The following is a 20,449-nucleotide window of genomic DNA, read 5'->3' as shown; positions in this document are numbered from 1 at the left end:
CTAGATGCCCGATATTTACAGCATCGAAGTACCTTCCCACCCACCCACCCCCCGTTAGAGAAAGGATGGTATCTCCTGGTGTTTTAAAAAAAAATTTAACACATGGATTTTATTTTGCTTTTACGTGACGACCACAGCCAGGTTTCTAGTTGCCTTGACTTGGAAGCAGCAAGAGTTGCCCGACTTGGGACTTATGGCTGGAGAAGCTCAGAGAATATGCAGGGATGGCGAAGCTCCCCAACCTGGTGGACAGAAAACCACCAGAGGAATTTCATGAACACTGGGACTTTTTCTCAGAATCTGATAGATAATACGGGCATGTAAGATTTATGGGTCAACCATGTTTTCTTGTTTCCTTTCTTTTTTTTCTTTATAAATGAACAAAATATTTACCCCCCCTGAAGTAATAGATTGATTTTATAATTTTAAAATGTTTCAATTGATTGTAATAAACGTTGTAAGCTGACCCTGAGAACTTTGGAGAAGGGCGGCATAGAAATATGAAAATAAATAACATAAATCCCCCCCACAAGAAGGGGACTAAGCACACGCCACCTTTTACTACCTGAAGAAGTCTCCAAGCGGCTGACAATCGCCTTCCCTTCCCTTCCCCACAACAGACAACCTGTAAGGTAGGTGAGGCTGAGAGAGCTCTGAGAGAACTGTGACTGCCCCAAAGTCACCCAGGAGGCCTCATGTGCCTCCAAGCAGCTTACATTTGCCTTCCCTTCCTTTCCCCACAACAGACACTCTGTGAGGTAGTTGGGGCTGAGAGCTCTGAGAGAACTGTGACTGGCCCAAGATCACCCAGGAGGCCTCATGTGTCTCCAAGCAGCTTACATTTGCCTTCCTTTCCCCACAACAGACACTCTGTGAGGTAGTTGGGGCTGAGAGAGCTCTGAGAGAACTGTGACTGGCCCAAGATCACCCAGGAGGCCTCATGTGTCTCCAAGCAGCTTACATTTGCCTTCCTTTCCCCACAACAGACACTCTGTGAGGTAGTTGGGGCTGAGAGAGCTCTGAGAGAACTGTGACTGGCCCAAGATCACCCAGGAGGCCTCATGTGTCTCCAAGCAGCTTACATTTGCCTTCCTTTCCCCACAACAGACACTCTGTGAGGTAGTTGGGGCTGAGAGAGCTCTGAGAGAACTGTGACTGGCCCAAGATCACCCAGGAGGCCTCATGTGTCTCCAAGCAGCTTACATTTGCCTTCCCTTCCTTTCTCCACAACAGACACCCTGTGAGGTAGTTGGAGCTGAGAGAGCTCTGAGAGAACTGTGACTGACTGCCCCAAGGTCACCCAACAGGCCTCATGTGTCTCCAAGCAGCTTCACATTCGCCTTCCCTTACTATACCTACAAAAGACACTCTGTGAGATACGTGAGGCTGAGAAATCCCTAAGAGAACTGCTCCAAAAGGTCTGCTCAGTATCTAAGGCCTAGTTTAACATGATACTATCCAGAGCAGAAACTGTGTTCACACAATGCAAGTGTCACCTTGATCAACGGGAATCATTATAGTAATCAAGAACTCTGAGGAGATTCCGTGTGCAACAAACAGGCCAAATCCTAAGGAGGACTCATGGATACCAAGTCCGAGATGGAAAATCCTTGGGGATTTTGCAGGTGGAGCCCTGGGGTGGTGGGGTTTCGGGAGGAGAAGGCGCTTTGCAGGACACAATCCTACAGAACCAACTCCCCAATGCAGCCATTTCCTCTAGGGCAACAGATCTGTGTCTCCTGAGTAATTCCGGGAAATCTCCACCCCTTGAGGTGGCAGCCTTGTCAGGGTGGGACTTCTGCACTTGTGCTGAAAATCTAGAACAAGGATGGCCAAACTGAAGCTCTCCAGATGTCACAGAATCATAGAGTTGGAAGAGAACCAGAGTCAGCAACCACCTGCACAATGCAGGAACTCACACCTACCTGCCCACCCACAGTGACCCCAACTTCATGCCCAAGTGATCCTCTCTCCCAAAAAAGTAAATCTCCAGAATCCAGCCTGGCCTGGAGGAAATTCACCCACCATCCCACAATGGAGATTGGCAATTCCCTGAGTATGCAAGGGGAACATGGTATGTCCATGGACTACAATTCCCATGAGCCCCATGTCAGCAGATGTCAATGGACCACAATTCCCATGAGCCCCTTGCCAGCTGGGCATTGTAGTCCACAGACATGAAGAGAGACACAGTTTGGCCACCCCCGATCTGGAAGAACATTCAGGTTTCCACCAGGCAACTCTTTTATGGCAGGGGGGGGAAAGGGAGAGTTACCTGAGCAAGGAGAAGACGTCGTAGGAGTTCCGAACGCAGTTCTGATCCACCTGGAGAAGGAGGTTCTTCTGGGTTCCTGAGTGGCCCTTGAGAGGTAAGCGTGGGAAAAATATCAGCGAGGTGTTGGGAAAGACCTGCACATGGTTCTGGAGGCGGTGGAGGAGGAAGGGGCCCTCGACTCAAGGCTGACTTAGGGTGACTCTGTAGGGTTTCCAAGGCAGGAGGCGTTCAGAGATGCCTTCTCCTGGATGCTTGAGGCTGATCCTGCACTGAGCAGGGGGTGGGACTAGATGGCCTGGATGGTCCTTTCCCACTCTAGGATTCTAGGAGTCTAGTTCAGCAGTGGAAGGGGCTGCCTCAGGAGGTGGGGAGCTCCCCCTCACTGGCTGTCTTCAAGCAGCGGCTGGACAGATCCTTATCCTGGAGGCTTGTGGCTGATCCTGAATTGAGCAGGGGGTGGGACTAGATGGCCCTTTCCCACTCTATGAGCCTTTGATTCTCCCAGGGACCACACATCCTTTATACAGACTATTTAGAAGAAGAAGAAGAAGAGTTGGTTCTTATATGCCGCTTTTCCCTACCCGAAGGAGGCTCAAAGCGGCTTACAGTCGCCTTCCCATTCCTCTCCCCACAACAGACACCCTGTGGGGTGGGTGAGGCTGAGAGAGCCCTGATATCACTGCTCGGTCAGAACAATTTTATCAGTGCCGTGGCGAGCCCAAGGTCACCCAGCTGGTTGCATGTGGGGGAGTGCAGAATCGAACCTGGCATGCCAGATTAGAAGTCCACACTCTTAACCACTACACCAAACTGGCTCTCAGTTTGGTGTAGTACTTCTTTGGATACAGCCCTTGCCCTGACCTGGATGGCCGAGGTTTGCTTGATTACCACCTCTGTTTAACTTCCCTCATCTGGATGGCCCAGGCTAGCTTGATCTAATCAAATCTCAAAAGCTAAGAATCCTAGAGTGGGAAAGGGCCACACAAGCCAGTGAGGGGGAGCTCACCACCTCCTTAGGCAACCAATTCCACAGCTCTGAAAACCTTTTCGTGAAAGCTAGCTGGCTCTGCTCTGCATGTAATTTAAACTCTGATTATTCTTACCTTTTGTTCATAAGAGGCCCCATAATAACCATCGTTCAGCCCAAAAATAATTTCGTTTGGACTACGAGCATGTATCTGAAAAAGAAACCACGCTATTATTATTATTGTTGTTAATTTGTTTATTTATTTATCTCCTCTCCCCAGAGGCTTGAGGCGAGTTACAGCACATAAAACCCCAGTCAAAACCATACAATAAAACCCATAAAACAACAATACACATAATACATTCAATGAACGTATGCCTACTCAGTTTTCTTTTCTAGATTTCCCTAGCTCTTATTATAAAAGTTATTACAGGCATAATCAATTTTTTAGCTAGATTTGAGACCAGTAGCACCTAAGATACCAACAAAATGTTTGCAGTATATGCTTTTGAGAGTCAAACCTCATGGACACTCGAAAGCACGTAGCCCAAAAAATCTGGTTCGTCTCTGAAGTGCCAGTGGACTTCAATCTAGCTGCCCTCCTCAAAAGGTTTGTGAACCACAGCTATAAAGGGAGCGTAAGAAGAGTAGACTTGTACCCCGTTTCACTACCTGAAAGAGTCTCTAAGCGGCTACCAATTGCCTTCCCTTCCTCTGCCCACAACAGATCCCCTGTGAGGTGGGTGAGGCAGAGAGAACTCGGACAGAACTGCTCTAAGAGAACTGTGACAAGCCCAAGGTCACCCAGCTGGCTGTATGTGGAATCAAAACCCGGCTCCCCAGATTAGAGGCCACTGCTCTTAGCCACGATGCAAAGCTGGCTCTCTTCAGCGTTTCTGAAGCCAACTGATCAAACAATGCTCAGATTCAAAACAGGGATATAAGGTTTTCGGAAATTCTGAAGTCACGGAAAGGAACTTTCCCTTCAGCTTTTTATTTTTGGAAAAAAAACCCCAGACATTTGGAGCAGGGTGGGGAAATGAAATAGAGGCAATCTGTGCTGTCCTTCAAGCAACATGCTTGAGAGCCAACAGCAAGCTGATGCACCCTCTGCTACCTTAGCAGAAATTTTAGATATCAGCATTGCTAGATAGCTAGAGAGAGATCCAGAGATTAGGTCCAGCTAGTTGCGGTCTTCTTCTTCCTGTAGCTACAGGTCAGGGACAGTTCGGTTCTCAATGAAACTTTCAGAGTTCTTCTTTGAGGCCTGGGAGCAGTTTCTGCCTCGCTTCCTTCAGCCAGCACCCCCCACACCCCCCATGGTAGGGCAATAAGCTACCTGATACCAGTGTGGTGCAGTGCTCGAGAGCCAGTGTGGTGTTGTAGTTAAGAGCTCCTCACAAAAGCTTCCATTCCAAAGCAGTGAGCAGTGACCAATGAAAGCTTCTCCCCTGCCACAAATTTTGTTAGGTTTGTAGGTGCTGCTAGACTGGTTCTTTTCCCTTGCTAAAGTCAGGCTCACACGGCTACCCATCTTAATCAGTCTCCTGGAAAGCACCACATCTAATTGTATGGAATCCACCTTGAGATAGAAGGACAGCTGGACTCACATTCTAGCTACATCTGAAGAGGTGAGCAGGGACTCATGGAAGCTCCTCCCCTGTCATCAAGTCTTTAAGGCAGTGGTCCCCAACCTTTATGAGGCTGGGGACCGGCAGGGCATCGGGCCGCGCCCGCGAGGACCGTGCCATGCCCACGCCGCGGGCCATGCCCGCGGATCGGGCCCGCGGATCGGGCCGCACCCGCGGGCCGCGCCCACGGATCGCACGGGCGCGGCCCGGCCCTGATTCCCTCTCCCTGCCCTCCTGCAGTAAGAAGCTTCCTGGGCCGCAAGCTTGCGGCCTGGGAAGTTTTTTACTGCGGGGAGGGGGGGGGCGGGGAGATGGAGCCAGGTTGGGGACCACTGCTTTAAAGTACGGCTGGATTGTGTCTTTCGGAGACACCAAATTTAGCCGCACAGAACGAGAATCCAACAACGTTATCGAATAAGAACAAATGGACTCCCATTCCAGCTGTATCAGAAGAAGGGAGCCTACTTTTACTTTACCTGCTGGCCCAAGTATTTGAGTCCGTCTAAGTTGACTTTCCACTCTATCAGCAGCTGGTAAGCATCTTTCTTCCCACCCCATATTCTCACCACGAAGCAGGACACAGAGGTATCGAGGCGATCGGGCATGAGACCAAAGTCAAGGCTCCGCCATGTTGGATTCTGTGAATGTGAAAGAACAGATTGCCTTAGTAGAATGAAACAAGATGGTTTTACCTAAACTTGCAGGAAGCTACTTGGCACTAGGTTAGATTATTGCTCTGGCTAGCCCATTTGGGTTAAGTTGAGGCCAGCTGTTTTGGGTTAAAGGCTGAAACTTCACAACATTTACTACCGAAGAAGCTGATGCAAACAAAGTCCAGGGGTGGGGTGGGGTGGGGGGAGAATAAGGGTTGCACTTTGCCAGTTGGATTGCATTTCTTGTATTTACTGAGCAGGGGATGCAGTTTAGAGATAAAGCACCCGCTTGCCAAGGTCCCAGGTTCAATCCCCGGCATCTCCAGTTAAAAGAGACAGTGGGTGATGTGAAAGACTTCAGTCTGAGACCCTGGAGAGCCCTGCCTGTCTGAGTGGACAGTACTGACTGTGATAGATCAACGATTTGATCCAGGATAAGGCAGTGTCATTCTAGGGAGGAGCTATGGCTCAGGGGTAGAGGATCTGCTTGGAACGCAGAAGGTCCCAAGTTCAATCCCCGTCATTTCCAGTTAAAACGGATCTGGCATGAGATTATGGAAAAGACTTCTGCCTGAGACTTTGTAGAGAATACTGACTGTGAATACTGACTGTTTGATTCAGTACAAGGCAGATTCATGTGTCTATTCTCTTTGTATGCAGATCACAAGCTCAATCCCCAACATCACAAGCTCAATCCCCAACATCTCTAGTTAAAAGGACCAAGCAATAGGTGATGTGAACAACCTCTGTCTGAGACCCCGGAGAGCCCTGAAGAGTCAATTTTCTCATTACAATCACGTTAAATGCAGTTTGGGGAATGTTTTACAACTCTAATGTATTATGTGGCATGACAGCTCCTAATATAAATCTGTTCCACATAATATATTTCTGGTAAGGGCTTGGAGGAGCTGGTCTCATGGCTTCAGTGCCACTCAGCGCTTAACACCCACTCAGGGCGGCTGTCCCGCCCCTGAGTGCCTCCTCCTCCAACCGGCTAGTCTGTCTGTCCAGCGGGCAGCCAATCACCTTCCGTCCCCCACCCCCTGACCACAATTAAAAGTTTTACAGGTGATCACAAAATATGGTTTAAAATCTACCTGACCAGAAACTGTGGGGCAAAAAAGTACACACCCTGGGGATGAACGCTTCTTTACTTCCCGCCTTAATATCTAGTGTAAGTATCTAATCTGATTCAGCTTCAAGGCACAACATCATGCCAACTGGGGGGGGGGGGGAGTAAAGAGACCTGCTTCAATAGGGTTCAGCTAAGAGCCAGTTTGGTGTTGTGGTCAGGAGTGCGGACTTCTAATCTGGCATGCCAGGTTCGATTCTGCACTCCCCCACATGCAGCCAGCTGGGGGACCTTGGGCTCGCCATGGCACTGATAAAACTGTTCTGACTGAGCAGTGATATCAGGGCTCTCTCAGCCTCACCCACCCCACAGGGTGTCTGTTGTGGGGAGAGGAATGGGAAGGTGAATGTAAGCCGCTTTGAGCCTCCTTCGGGTAGAGAAAAGTGGCCTATAAGAACCAACTCTTCTTCTTCTTCAGTAATCTCAGGGCTCTCTCAGCCTCCCCTCCCTCACAGGGTGTCTGTTGTGGGGAGAGGAAAGGGAAGGTGACTGGAAGCTGCTTTGAGCCTCCTTCAGGTAGGGAAAAGCGGCATATAAGAACCAACTCTTCTTCTTCTAAATATCTTGATGGTTTCCGAGTTGGTAGGGTGATGCAGAAGCAGGGCTAGCTGCCGTGGTCAGCAGAGGACACTTACCAGAGAGTTCTTTATTACTTCACTCTTATAGAATTCTAAAAGAAAGAAAGAAAATTAAAGAAAATTAGAGGCGGGGCAGCAAAAGTTGGGAGACCCACAGCAGAGATGTCACCAAGGAGGGAGGGGACTCGTGCATTTGTACCAACAATTTTATTTAAATGAAAGTCTTTTGTGCTAACAATAAACTAAACAAGGCTCAGCTCAGAATGACCAAAAGGATTCAGCACAAATAATGTTTTATTAAAAGTAGTCTTTAAAAAATCCCCAGATCATATTCTAAAAGGGAAGGAGAGACGAAGGACACTGAGGTGGACTGAAGCAGCTCTGGACAGAATATGTGTCCTTTCTTTTCTGAACATAATTTAAAAGTAGGGAGCTGCTCACTGGAGGAGGATCTGCTTGGCATGCAGAAAGTCCCAGGTTCAATCCCCGGCATCTCCGGTTAAAGAGGACCAGGACTGTAGTTGATGTGACAGACCTCCACCTGAGACCATGAAGAGTCATGGAGGAGGGGCTGTGACACAGTGGTAGAGCCTCTGATTGGCACACAGATGGTCCCAGGTTCAATCCCTGGCATCTCCAGTGGGGAAAAAGGACCAGGCAGAAGGTGATATGTAAACAGTCTCTACCTGAGACCCTGGAGAGCCATGGAGAGGGGCTGTGGCTCAGTGGTAGAGCCTGTGCCTGGCATGCAGAACGTCCCAAGTTCAATCCCCAGCATCTCCGGTAAAACAGGACTATAAAGGTAAAGGTAAAGGTATCCCCTGTGCAAGCACCGAGTCATGTCTGACCCTTGGGGTGACGCCCTCCAGCGTTTTCATGGCAGACTCAATACGGGGTGGTTTGCCAGTGCCTTCCCCAGTCATGACCATTTACCCCCCAGCAGCAAGCTGGGTACTCATTTTACCGACCTCGGAAGGATGGAAGGCTGAGTCAACCTTGAGCCGGCTGCTGGGATCGAACTCCCAGCCTCATGGGCAAAGCTTTCAGATGGCTGCCTTACCACTCTGCGCCACAAGAGGCTCTTTTCAAAACAGGACTATAGTTGATGTGAAAGACCTCCACCTGAGACCCTGGAGAGCCATGGGGAGAGGCCATGGCTGAGGGAGAAAGCCTTTGTTTTGCAAGCAGAAGGTCCAACGTATTCCCGGGAGATCCAGGTTTGAATCCTGACTCCACGACAGAAGCTGCCTGTGTGAGCCAGAGCCAGCTGCACATTCTCAGCCTCCCCCAACCTCACACAGTGGTGTTGGAAAGATAAAAAAGGAGAAGAACAATGTAAAGAACTTTGGATCGCCACTGGGGAGAAAAGGCAGGGTATAAGTGAAGAAAAACAGAAACAAACTAAACTGCCGTTCTAGTTCAACAGAAAGGAAGTCTTCCAAGACTTCCCCTGGACTGTAAGACGGTTCGAGGTTCAGGTGGGTCACCGTGTTGGTTCCAAGCAACAGAACAAAGTTCTAGTCCAGGGGCACCTTTATATACTTGTTGATGCTAGGTGCGAAGTCGTGTCCGACCCATCGCGACCCCATGGACAATGATCCTCCAGGCCTTCCTGTCCTCTCCCATTCCCCGGAGTCCATTTAAGTTTGCCCCGACTGCTTCAGTGACTCCATCCAGCCACCTCATTCTCTGTCGTCCCCTTCTTCTTTTGCCCTCTATCGCTCCCAGCATTAGGCTCTTCTCCAGGGAGTCCTTCCTTCTCATGAGGTGGCCAAAGTATTTGAGCTTCATCTTCAGGATCTGGCCTTCTAAGGAGCAGTCAGGGCTGATCTCCTCTAGGACTGACCGGTTCGTTCGCCTTGCAGTCCAAGGGACTCGCAAGAGTCTTCTCCAGCACCAGAGTTCAAAAGCCTCAATTCTTTGACGTTCGGCCTTCCTTATGGTCCAACGTTTGCACTATACACTAGCCAAGTTTAATTCCGGGTATAAACTTTTGTGCGTGTGCACGTGTATCTGAAGAAATGTGTGTGCACACGAAAGCTCATACCTTGAATAAGCCTTTGTTGGTTTTGAAGGTGCCGCTGGACTCAAACCTTGTTCCACCTTTCCCTACTCAGACTTGCAGCAGATTCTTTGAGCTGGAGTCCTGCCTGGCCACCACAGTCCCAACATGGCCTCTAGCCAGGCTTCCTAGGAACCATGTGAGGTTCCAAGAACCGGGTGAGCCAGCTTGGTAGAGAGCCAGCTTGGTGGAGTGGTTAGCAGCATGGGCTTCTAATCTGGAAACCCGGGTTTGATGCCCCACTCCTCCTCCATATGCAGCCAGCTGGGTGAACTTGGGCTCACCACAGCTCTGATAAAACTGTTCTGACCGGGCAGTGATATCTGGGCTCTCTCAGCCTCACCCACCCCACAGGGTGTCTGTTGTGGGGAGAGGAATGGGAAGGCGACTGTAAGCCGCTTTGAGCCTCCTTCGGGTAGAGAAAAGCAGCATATAAGAACCAACTCTTCTTCTTCTTCAGTAATCTCAGGGCTCTCTCAGCCTTCCCATCCCTCACAGGGTGTCTGTAGTGGGGAGAAAAAGGGAAGGCGACTGTAAGCCGCTTGGAGATTCCTTCAGTTAGAGAAAGGTGGCATCTAAGAACCAACTCTTCTTCTTTCTAAACAGGGGCTGGAGAGCCATCTGACGGAGAGGCTGATTCTGTGAAGGCTCAAGGGGGTGGCAGGTGACAGTGGATGAGCGAGAGGGTTGTGGGTGTCCTGCATAGTGCAGGGGGTTGGACTAGATGACCCAGGAGGTCCCTTCCAATTCCATTATTCTATGATTCTAAGGCAACCAGCTCACTGTGACCTCCCAGTGACTCAAGAATTAACAGCAGTGGAGAAAGTAAAAGACTAAAAGCAGTAAGGGGGGAGGGTGACACTGGGAGCCTTAATTCACCAAATTGTCCTTTTAGCGGCTGTCATGGAACAATGGCTGGCTGCAGTCCCGGAAAGAGGGTGCTCCTGCAGCTAATCTTCCTCCAGCTCAGTGAACCTCTCAGGACTAAAAATTGCCTTTGTGACTAGGAACTAAAGTGATCCACTGTCTCTTACTACCTGTTGCCCCAGGTAAGCCCACAGTCGAGGTAGTTTCAGGAAGGGATCCAGGTTGGTCTGAAGCAGAAGCGGTAGGTCTGATTCCAGGAGGACCTTACAAACCACCAAGTTTTAAACTTGAACTCTCAGCAAGGTTATAACCTGACAATCCTTATTCGTCTTTTGGTGTTTCAGAACACACTTCCCCAGCCTGAGGTTCCTCATTGCACTGAGTTGCTATACGATCCCTGGGCTGCATTTCAGACACAGCAGTTTGCCCAGTCTAAGAACGGAAGAGAAGCCCTGTTGGATCAAGGCCAATGGCCCATCCAGTCCAGCACTCTGGGTCACACAGTAGCCAAAACCCAGGGGCCATCAGGAGGTCCACCAGTGAAGCCAGAATTTCTGAAGCCCTCCCACTCTTGATCCCCAAGTGCCAAGAAGACAAAGCAGCTCTGTCCCAGAGAGAAGATCAGAAGCCATGTTGGATCAGGCCGATGGCCCATCCAGTTCAGTACTCTGTGTCACACAGTGACCAAGACTCAGGTGCCATTAGGAGGTCCACCTACTGGGCCAGAACTCCAGAAGCCCTCCTACTCTTTGCCCACCAAGGGCCAAGACAGAGCATCCCTGCCCCAGACATAAGAACATGAGAGAAGCCATGATGGATCAGGCTAATGGCCCATCCAGTTGAACACTCTGTGTCACACAGTGGTTGAAACCCAGGGGCCATCAGGAGATCCACCAGTGGGGCCAGAACTCCAGAAGCCCTCCCACTCTTGTCCCCCAAGCTCCAAGACAGAGCATCCTTGCTCCAGACAGAGCGCTCCATCTATATCTTGTGGCTAATAGCCACGGATCGACCTCTGCACCATTAGTAAGAGTAACAATTTTAACTGCTCTATACTGTTTTTAAAGTCCCCTCTTGAATCCGTCTATGCTTGTAGCTCTCACTACTTCCTGTGGCACAGACACAGCTGCTAAAACGATGGAATTTTAATCCATACAGCCAATCAGAAGCCTGCTGGCCAAGCGGCCCATGGGGCTCCAGCCATTTAGCGGGTACAATGAGGCCCATGGGCACCGTATCGGGGCCTGGATCAGCCTCAGTGACCACCAAAGCCCGAAATGGCACATAAGATGCCAGCACTGCACCACGGCATGGAGAAGACAAGCAGCGGCAGCACGCCAGCCGCGGCCACCCCCCTCCTCTCCTCTCCACGCCGCAGCTCTGGCTGCCTCAGGCTTCAGTGATCACCGAGGTGGCCAAACCGAGCCAAAACGCACCACCCTATTGGGGACCCTTTGTCTATCAGTATGCCTGAAGACAGCCCACAGGATTGCAAAAATCTAAGGCAGGGATTCCCAACCAGGGCTCCAGGCTCCCTGGGCGTTATTTGGCCTTTCCTGGAAGTTCAGACAGCCGCTGACATCACTAGACGTCCCTGGAGCCCTCTTCCCCTGTTGAACTACAGGCCTAGTCTCTTTCTCCACAGTGGAAATGGGACGTGGTCGACTAAATGGCTGTCTCCTGCATCTTTCTTCTACACCTGGTTCTCTGAAGGGGCAGGTCACTGCTTCCGGGGTCTGTCGAAGCCTGCAAAATATTCCAGGGGTTCTCAAAAGGTTGAGGATAGACAGGCCTAGAGATGCAAAAGGAGTACATCTATGCAACAGATGCATGACTCCACTGTATTTCCCCTCAGCATGAGATGTGCATGGTTCTGTGGAGAAACTGGATGTTACCAGCACACAGCGCAAACATCTCTGTTCCTCTCTGTGAGCAGATACAGGGAAAAGGCACTGCACACTTCTGCAAAAGCCAGAAATCCTGTTCTTTAAGAAGTCCCGAGCAGCTTGTTTTGAAAGTACTGGGAAGTAAGCAACTGTTCCTGAAGCCTGATGACCCCGGGCCCAAGCTATTCAAACTTTGAGCAAGACAGCTGGGGTGAAAAACAGCGTGCAGAAAACATCTCTTAATTCCTGATTACAGGGCGAAAACAAGTCACTGGAATGAGATTTGCCTAGCCCAGGCATGTTCAAAGTGTATATTTCAGTTCTTAGTTAAGGAGTTTGGGCATGAAACAGCAATGTTGAGCCTCCGATCCTGTGCAAACAGATGAAGAAACCAAAAGCTGGGCGCCCAGGTTGGGCAAGCCGTGACCCGGGTGGTTGGAAGGGATCTCTGCATAGCAGCCCTGAACTTCCTTGGTGGTCTCCCACCCAAGTACTCATCTAGGGCTGACTGTGCTTAGCTTCCAAGATATAGCGAGATCGAGCTAGCTTAGACTACCAAAGAAATCATAGAATCCTAGAGTTGGAAGGGACCTCCTGGGTCATCTAGTCCAACCCCCTGCACTATGCAGGACACTCTCAACCCTCTCGCTCACCCACTGTCTCTCCAGCCTCTGTTTCAAAATCTCCAAAGATGGAGAACCCACCACCTACCAAGGAAGCCTGTTCCACTGAGAAACCGCTCTAACTGTCAGGATTTTCTTCCAGAGGTTTAGTCGGAATTTAGAATCACAGAAGCATAGAATCATAGAATCCTAGTTGGAAGGGACCTCCTGGGTCATCTAGTCCAACCCTCTGCATTGTGCAGGACACTCACATCCCAATCGCTCATCCACTGTCACCTGCCACCCCCTTGAGCCTTCCCAGAATCAGCCTCTCCGTCAGATGGCTCTCCAGCCTCTGCTTTAAAATCTCCAAAGATGGAGAACCCACCACCTCCCGAGGAAGCCTGTTCCACTGAGAAACCGCTCCAATTGCCAGGAACTTCGTCCTGATGTTTAGATGGAATTTCTTTTGCATTAATTTCCTCCCATTGGTTCTGGTCTGTCCCTTCGGGGCAAGAGAGAGCAACTCTGCTCCATCCTCTACATAACAGCCTTGTAGGGCTGCTCCATAAAGGCAGTCAACAACAACCCCCCCCCCCCCCTCCTGTTCCTCTCTTGACTTGAAAACCCTACAGGGATTGCCATAAGTTGGCTGTGACTTTACGGCGGTTTACACCACCCAACTTTACAAGGATTAGTTGCCATAGAGATAAGCACCTTAAAATAATATATTAAAATAGATTCTGCCCAGACAGGGAACGGGTCAGAAGAAGAGAGTTGGCTGGGCTTAAATTCCTTATGTGGGACACGCCACTTACAGCGGCTTATGACACGATGAACTTTCATCCACTTCGTGGTGTACATGAGAGGCAGAGCACAGGAGGCTTCAAGATCTGAAGATATCTCAGGCTGAACAGACATACTTTTAGATATGGACACTTTTATGGCAACTAAGAGGGTTTCCAAAACTTGGTTGACCTTCCTTCCTAGACCTTCCTAGTCCTAGCCTAAGTTTCAGTTCATCACCAAACTGGAAACAGCTATCTCTTGTAAGATCTTTTGAGGGACCCCGACAAAGGAAGCCTGTTCCACTGAGGAACCGCTCTAACTGTCAGGAACTTCTTCCGGAGGTTTAGACGGAATTTCTTTTGCATTAATTTCATCCCATTGGTTTGGTCCATCCCTCCGGGACAAGAGAGAACAATTCTGCTCCATCCTCTCCATGGCAGCCTTTTAAATCCTTGAAGATGGCTATCAGATCCCCTCTCGGTCGTCTCCTCTCCGGGCTAAACAGACCAAGCTCCCCCAACCTTTCCTCCTACGTCTTGGTCTCCCAACCCCTCACCACCTTTGTTGCCCTCCTCTGGACACGCTCCAGCTTGTCTACATCCCTCTTCAACAGGGGTGCCCAAAGCGGAACACAATATAAAATAACTTCTATCAACCCTATAAGACGGGAAGATTTAGAGGAGGGAAGGGGGAAGAAACGAAGTCAGTAAACTCGTGTCTACCTTTGCATATCTTCGCGTTATCACACAAGTGAAGGGTGAAATATGTGTCCAAGAGGCGGAAGCCGTTCCTGTTGACAATGTTCCGGGCCGCAATGTTCCGCAGGTGCCGAAGACGCCGCTGCAAGAACAAGGAACAGAAAAGCAAGCATTATTAAGGAGGAGTCGGATCATAGAGAAACTTTGCTGCCAGTTGGAGGAGGAGGCTCCAAGCAATGCCGGTCGCATTCTGCAGGGGCAAATTTCTCCACTCTCCTGTTTCGGACTGGCTGGGTATCTGCGGCAATACAGCAACGGAGGACACCATACATTACGTTCTGGCTTGTCCTCTCTCTATGAGGACCCGAGAAACAAATGTATTTGGGGAACTACTGCCCTGGGGCACTCCAAAAACGGAGAACTTGACCTTCCTGTTGTCAGACAAAGATCCTTATGTCTCCACTAGACCGGCACAGGATCCTGAATCACCTACACCAGGGGTAGTCAAAACTGCGGCCCTCCAGATGTCCATGGACTACAATTCCCAGAAGCCCCCTGCCAGCATTCGCTGGCGGGGGCTCCTGGGAATTGTAGTCCATGGACATCTGGAGGGCCGCAGTTTGACTACCCCTGACCTACACAATTACCCCAAGGCGCAAAAAAATGATAATATCGGCGTTGGCTGGCTGGAATAACATTTCAGAAAAAGACAGAACTTGTCCCACCTCTGAATGGTGAGCATGTGAGATTCCATCTCTCCCTCACTTAGCAATGGCTCTTATCTTCCAATAACCTTTCCACTTTGCCAATGGGAACCTGGGGCTTCAAGATGCATTTGAGCGCACACCGAAGCCAGCAAATTCGGCTTGTACAACAGGGGTAGTCAACCTGTGGTCCTCCGGATATTCATGAACCCCTGCCCCTGCCATGAGCCCCTGCCAGGGTTTACAACACTCGCCATGTCACAGATTTATCTTCAGAAACAACCATAAAGATGGAGTTCACATAACAGTCCGGTCAGCAGTAAAGCTAGTCTAGTGCTAATCTGGGAAGTATTTATTGGGGGTCGTAGGCTAAAGGTGAACTGGTTAAGTCCTTGTGTCACTCATGTGACCGCAAGTACTTCCCATCTCCATGGGCCCACTGTCCCTCTGCTGCTCAGCTGTTTTGGGCCAAGCAGGGTTTCTCAAACACGGTTTCGTGAAGCCCTGGGGCTTCCTGATGGCCCTGGAAGGGATTACCGAATGGGTGGAAGATAATTTTTAAATATAGTTTTAAATTTGTTTAACATTTACTGGGTAATATGACTAGATATGTTTATGTTGGCCCGCTCCCCTCCCAAAATGGCCGATGGGCTGCAGAGCGGGTGAGAAGAGGAGCATGGATACAGCTATGTTTCCCAACCATATTCTGCACAACTGTGCAATTTCTGGGGTTTCTCAAAGCCTACAGAGTGTTTCCAGAGGTTTCACAACAGTAAAAAAGTTGAGAAAGGCTCGACTACTCTGCTCTGGTTTGACCTCACTTGGAGTCCTGTGTTCAGTTTTGGGCACCCCAGTTGAAGAGGGAGGTAGACAAACTGGAGAGTGTCCAGAGGAGGGCAACAAAGAGGGTGAGGGGTTGGGAGACCAAGACCTATGAGGAAAGGTTGGGGGAGCTTGGTCTGTTTAGCCTGGAGAGGAAGCGACTGAGAGGGGATCTGAGAAGCATCTTCAAGGATTTAAAAGGCTGCCATATCGAGGATGGAGCAGAGTTGTTCTCTCTTGCCCCGGAGGGACGGACCAGAACCAAGGGGATGAAATTAATTCAAAAGAAATTCCGTCTAAACATCCGGAAGAAGTTCCTGACAGTTAGAGCGGTTCCTCAGAGGTCCCTAAGGTGCTACTCATCTCCAAACTGGCTTTTTTTACTGCGGACCAACACTGCCACTCTCTGACCCTAACATTTATGCAATGCCAGTGTCCAGAGTTTCCACACACATTATTATCTTGCTGCAATCCTTGAAAAGCCCTAGAAATGTTCCAGCTTTGAAGATTCCTTCCCATAAGCAACTCTGTGCAAACAGGGAACAAGCACAGCCAGCAGAAAACCCGCCCTCCCTCCCAACCTGCCTTTGCTTATCGTGCAGATTCTGTGTTTGCAGAGAGCTTTCAACCTAGGAGGCAACCCAAAATGCGACTCTCCGTGACGCACGACCTGCAGTCTGAAGTGACATTGGCCATTCTGCCTCTTCAGCATTCTCACCCTTTCTGTCATCCTGAATGTGCAACCTGGTCTATATATTACTGGTTTAAGAATAGGTCATGCATCATTCATAACTTGGTTAGCATGTAAAGTGCCACTTGGGACGCCAGGGCTGCCCAAAAGAAAAAGAGCCCCAAATAAGAGGTCATGATGACACCATGAAACAAAGGCTGTTGCTTTCAACTTTTAAAATTGGATTTTTAAAAAATTTGCATGATAAATACATGAAACTGCCTTATGTTGATTCAGACCTATCAAAGTTAATATTTTCAGGCTCTCAGGTGGACATCTTTATTTATTTGTTTGTTTGTTCAATTTATTGCCCGCTGCTCCCTGAAGGCTCATGGTGGGTTCACCTGTTAAAATCCCAATAAAACCCCATAAAACAGATAAAAACAATCCTTTACATAGAATCATAGAGAGGGAAGGGGCCATACAGGCCATCTAGTCCAACCCCCTGCTCAACGCAGGATCAGCCCAAAGACCATGCAAGATAAAACTATCAAAATATCAGACGGTAAAAGTCGTCCCAAATGTTATAAGTATAAATTTTATACTTTCCCATCACCGCCTGCTTGGCCCTTTCCATTGGAGCTACCAGGGACCTTCTGCATGCTGCGCAGATGCTCCACCATTAAGGCTGGGGACAAACCAGAAAATTACAGTTCGGTTCCCAAAACGAACCCCCCGAACACAGAGGACCCAACTTCCCTGACACAAACTGGTCCAAGTGGGTTCATTTAGCTCAGTGGTTCTCAACTGGGGGGGGGGGGTCAGGACGCCTTTGGGGGTCGAACGGCCCTTTCACAGGGATTGCAGCAGGGCAAGCAGCTTGGCCAGGGGGCAGCGCCATCCACACAACAGCCTTGCGGGGTTGATCGAGATAGAGCGTTCGTCTGTCTGGATCAGCGGAAAAGAGCAAGATCGTGGGACAAGAGGCAGGACTGAACTGAGAAACCCCAGAAAAAAACCAATTGATCTTCCCGCCATTGGCCAGTTTCAGTGTAATTTCTGTGAAAGAACACTGGCATAATTTTATGGTTGGGGGTCACCACAACAGGAGGGACTGTATTAAAGGGCCGCGGCATTAGGAAGGCTGAGAACCCCCGGCTTAGCTTCTGCCCACTTCGAAATGGGGAAGCGAAACGGAAGGGTGAAATGGTGGAAGCAATCAGGTGCATGGAAATCACTTGCAGGGCTTTCAGCCTGGGAACGATTCCAATGTGGGATTCGCTGCCAGAGGATGTGGTGATGGCCACAGGTATAAATGGCTTTAAAAGCACGTTCATGGAGGAGAACAGTATCGGAGGTAAGTCTTTGGATGCTCTGGTGAAAAGGGTTTGAATGAAGAAACCGGCTGTTTGATTCACTTCGCTGCATTTCAGACTGAGAAATAAATTGTCTGATGTAATTTTCGTCTCCCAGGCCGACTACCTCTGTGTCATCAGTTTTCTCTCTTTCCTTGCACCATATCTTCTCCACCCCTTTCCCATATAGTCAGGGCTGTGAATGACTGTAGAGTTGATTTGTTTCATCATGCATCTGAACAATCCATTATAAGAGCCTTCGGGGAGGCTCTTATATAAATATTATTAATTAATAATGTTGAGCACTGCAAATTGGGTCTAATCTAAGGTGGCCAGATTTTAACATTGGTAAAGCGGGACACCATTGACCGGGGGGGATTCTGGATTAAAAATTTGGTCTATATGGAGCAACAAAAATTTTCATAGGCCGCGTAGAACGCAAAAATATTATTGCAATTTATATTTTTTAATTTCAACATAAGTACAATTTGCCAGGTGGCCCCAGATGTCCCTCCAAAAGTGGGACAATCTGGTCACCTTAGTCTAAGCAGCTAAAACATAGTGTCATTTAGTCATTTTCAAAGAGTTGCATATCTTGTTCTAAAATTTAGGCGCTTTGGGTGTATTTGTGGTTGTTTAGTCATAGGGTTAATGTTTTTTAGATATGTGGGCATATGAAATATTGCCAGTTTGGTGTAGTGGTTAGGAGTGCGGACTTCTAATCTGGCATGCCAGGTTCGATTCTGTGCTCCCCCACATGCAGCCAGCTGGGTGACCCTGGGCTCTACACAGCGCTGATAAAACGGTTCTAACCGGGCAGTGATATCAGAGCTCTCTCAGCCTCACCCACCCCACAGGGTGTCTGTTGTGGGGAGAGGAATGGGAAGGCGACTGGAAGCCGCTTTGAGCCTCCTTCGGGTGGGGAAAAGCGGCATATAAGAACCAACTCTTCTTCTTCTTGCACAGCTTCATGATTGGCTCATGTTGCATTTTAAGATTATTTATTTCCACTCACTCCATGGATGAACATTTGAGTGTAAGGTAATTATCCCAATTCCATATATTTTTAATTAAATATTTCTGATATTTATCAGCCTTGCATAGTTAACGACCCCCCCCCCTCGGTTCATTATACATTAACATTGCATTTTATGAGTTTTCGGTCCAATCTGTACATGCTGTGTTTTACATACTTAAAGGTAAAGGTATCCCCTGTGCAAGCACCAAGTCATGCCTGACCCTTGGGGTGACGCCCTCTAGCATTTTCTTGGCAGACTCAATACAGGATATAGGCTGGAATAGGCTGCCTAAGGAGGTGGTAATCTCCCCCTCACTGGCAGTCTTCAAGCAAAGGTTGGATACACACTTTTCTTGGATGCTTTAGGATGCTTAGGGCTGATCCTGCGTTGAGCAGGGAGTTGGACTAGATGGCCTGGATGGCCCCTTCCAACTCTATGATTCTATGATTCTAGGGTGGTTTGCCAGTGCCTTCCCCAGTCATTACCGTTTTACCCCCCAGCAAACAGCTGGGTACTCATTTTGCCGACCTCAGAAGGCTGCAAGGCTGAGTCAAAGTTGAGCCGGCGGCTGGGATCGAACTCCCAGCCTCAGGGTCAGAGCTTCAGACTGCATGTCGGCTGCCTTACCACCCTGCACCACAAGAGGCTCTTTTACATATATATTTATGTTTAATAATTGATGGGAGTGCTCCATTTCAGTTTTATCACCGAGGAAGGCTTTTAGCCGAAACACGCTTGGGTTCTTGAATATGGAAATAGGCAGAACCTGCAGAAGGTGTTTTTTAAATGCCATATTAACAACTGCGTTTAGTGGCCCCCTGGCTTGCGGGGCTGGAAGGCTGAAGGCCGCTGCACTAGTGCAGGGGTAGTCAACCTGTGGCCCTCCAGATGTCCATGGACTACAATTCCCATGAGCCCCTGCCAGCATTCGCTGACAGAGGCTCATGGGAATTGTAGTCCATGGACATCTGGAGGACCACAGGTTGACTACTCCTGCACTAGATCATTCACAGAATCCGAGATGCATGCCCAAACTCATCGCTCTGGTGAGACCAGTGTCACCGATGTGCCAAGCAAAGGGGCCAGAGAGGGCACCCCTGGCATCTTTAAAGAACACAGCAGGACGGCAGCCGAAAACACTTCCGGGAAGAGGCTCCATGGAGCGCACAGCCTGCAGAAGTTCAACAAGTTGGCAATTGCTGGGTCAGACAGCAGAGCTACCCCCTGGAGGCGTTAGGAATTAGGTCACAAATGCTGTAATCCAGCCAGGGTGGTAGGAAAAGCTTTCCCGGCACAGCTGACTGAAAGCAACTCCGTGGGGTTTCCAAGACAGGAAACGGGCAGAAGTGGATTGCCACTGGCTGCAACCCTGGACGTCCTTGGGGGGTCTCCCATCCAAATATTCACCAGGGCTGACCCTGCTTAGCATTTAAGATCTGACGACGCTGAGCCTACCTGGACAATCCGGGTCAGGGCAACCCAAAGCGAGCAGCTGTTTTCCCCCCTGAACGCTGAGTGCAAATCCTACCTTCCATTTTGTTCTGTCTATTCCTGTGGGTCTGTAACCTCCCCTGATCTGGATAGCCCAGGCTAGCCAGATCTTGCCAGATCTCAGAAGCTAAGCATGCTCAGCCCTGATCAGTGTCTGGAAGGGAGACCACTGAGGACATTTGAAAATTTTTAAACAGAGGCTGGAGAGCCATCTGACGGAGAGGCTGATTCTGTGAAGGCTCAAGGGG

The 20,449-nt window shown here is 49.3% G+C and overlaps 1 protein-coding gene across 2 annotated transcripts in view; it reads right to left on the bottom strand.

Annotated features, from left to right (window-relative positions):
* Positions 1 to 20,449, bottom strand: part of UVRAG (UV radiation resistance associated) — a 97,083-nt gene that overhangs the window by 61,569 nt on the left and 15,065 nt on the right. For both annotated transcript variants that reach the window (XM_077341234.1, XM_077341235.1), the window contains 5 exons: positions 14,165 to 14,282; positions 7,294 to 7,328; positions 5,350 to 5,511; positions 3,379 to 3,453; positions 2,276 to 2,361 (listed from right to left, as the gene is read on the bottom strand). In XM_077341234.1, the coding sequence (XP_077197349.1) occupies positions 2,276 to 2,361; positions 3,379 to 3,453; positions 5,350 to 5,511; positions 7,294 to 7,328; positions 14,165 to 14,282 (476 nt within the window). The remainder of the gene's footprint in view (positions 1 to 2,275; positions 2,362 to 3,378; positions 3,454 to 5,349; positions 5,512 to 7,293; positions 7,329 to 14,164; positions 14,283 to 20,449) is intronic.

The sequence above is a fragment of the Paroedura picta genome, chromosome 6 (assembly GCF_049243985.1).
Source record: "Paroedura picta isolate Pp20150507F chromosome 6, Ppicta_v3.0, whole genome shotgun sequence".
Classification (NCBI taxonomy): Eukaryota; Metazoa; Chordata; class Lepidosauria; order Squamata; family Gekkonidae; genus Paroedura; species Paroedura picta.
This window is presented reverse-complemented; position numbering and strand designations above follow the sequence as displayed.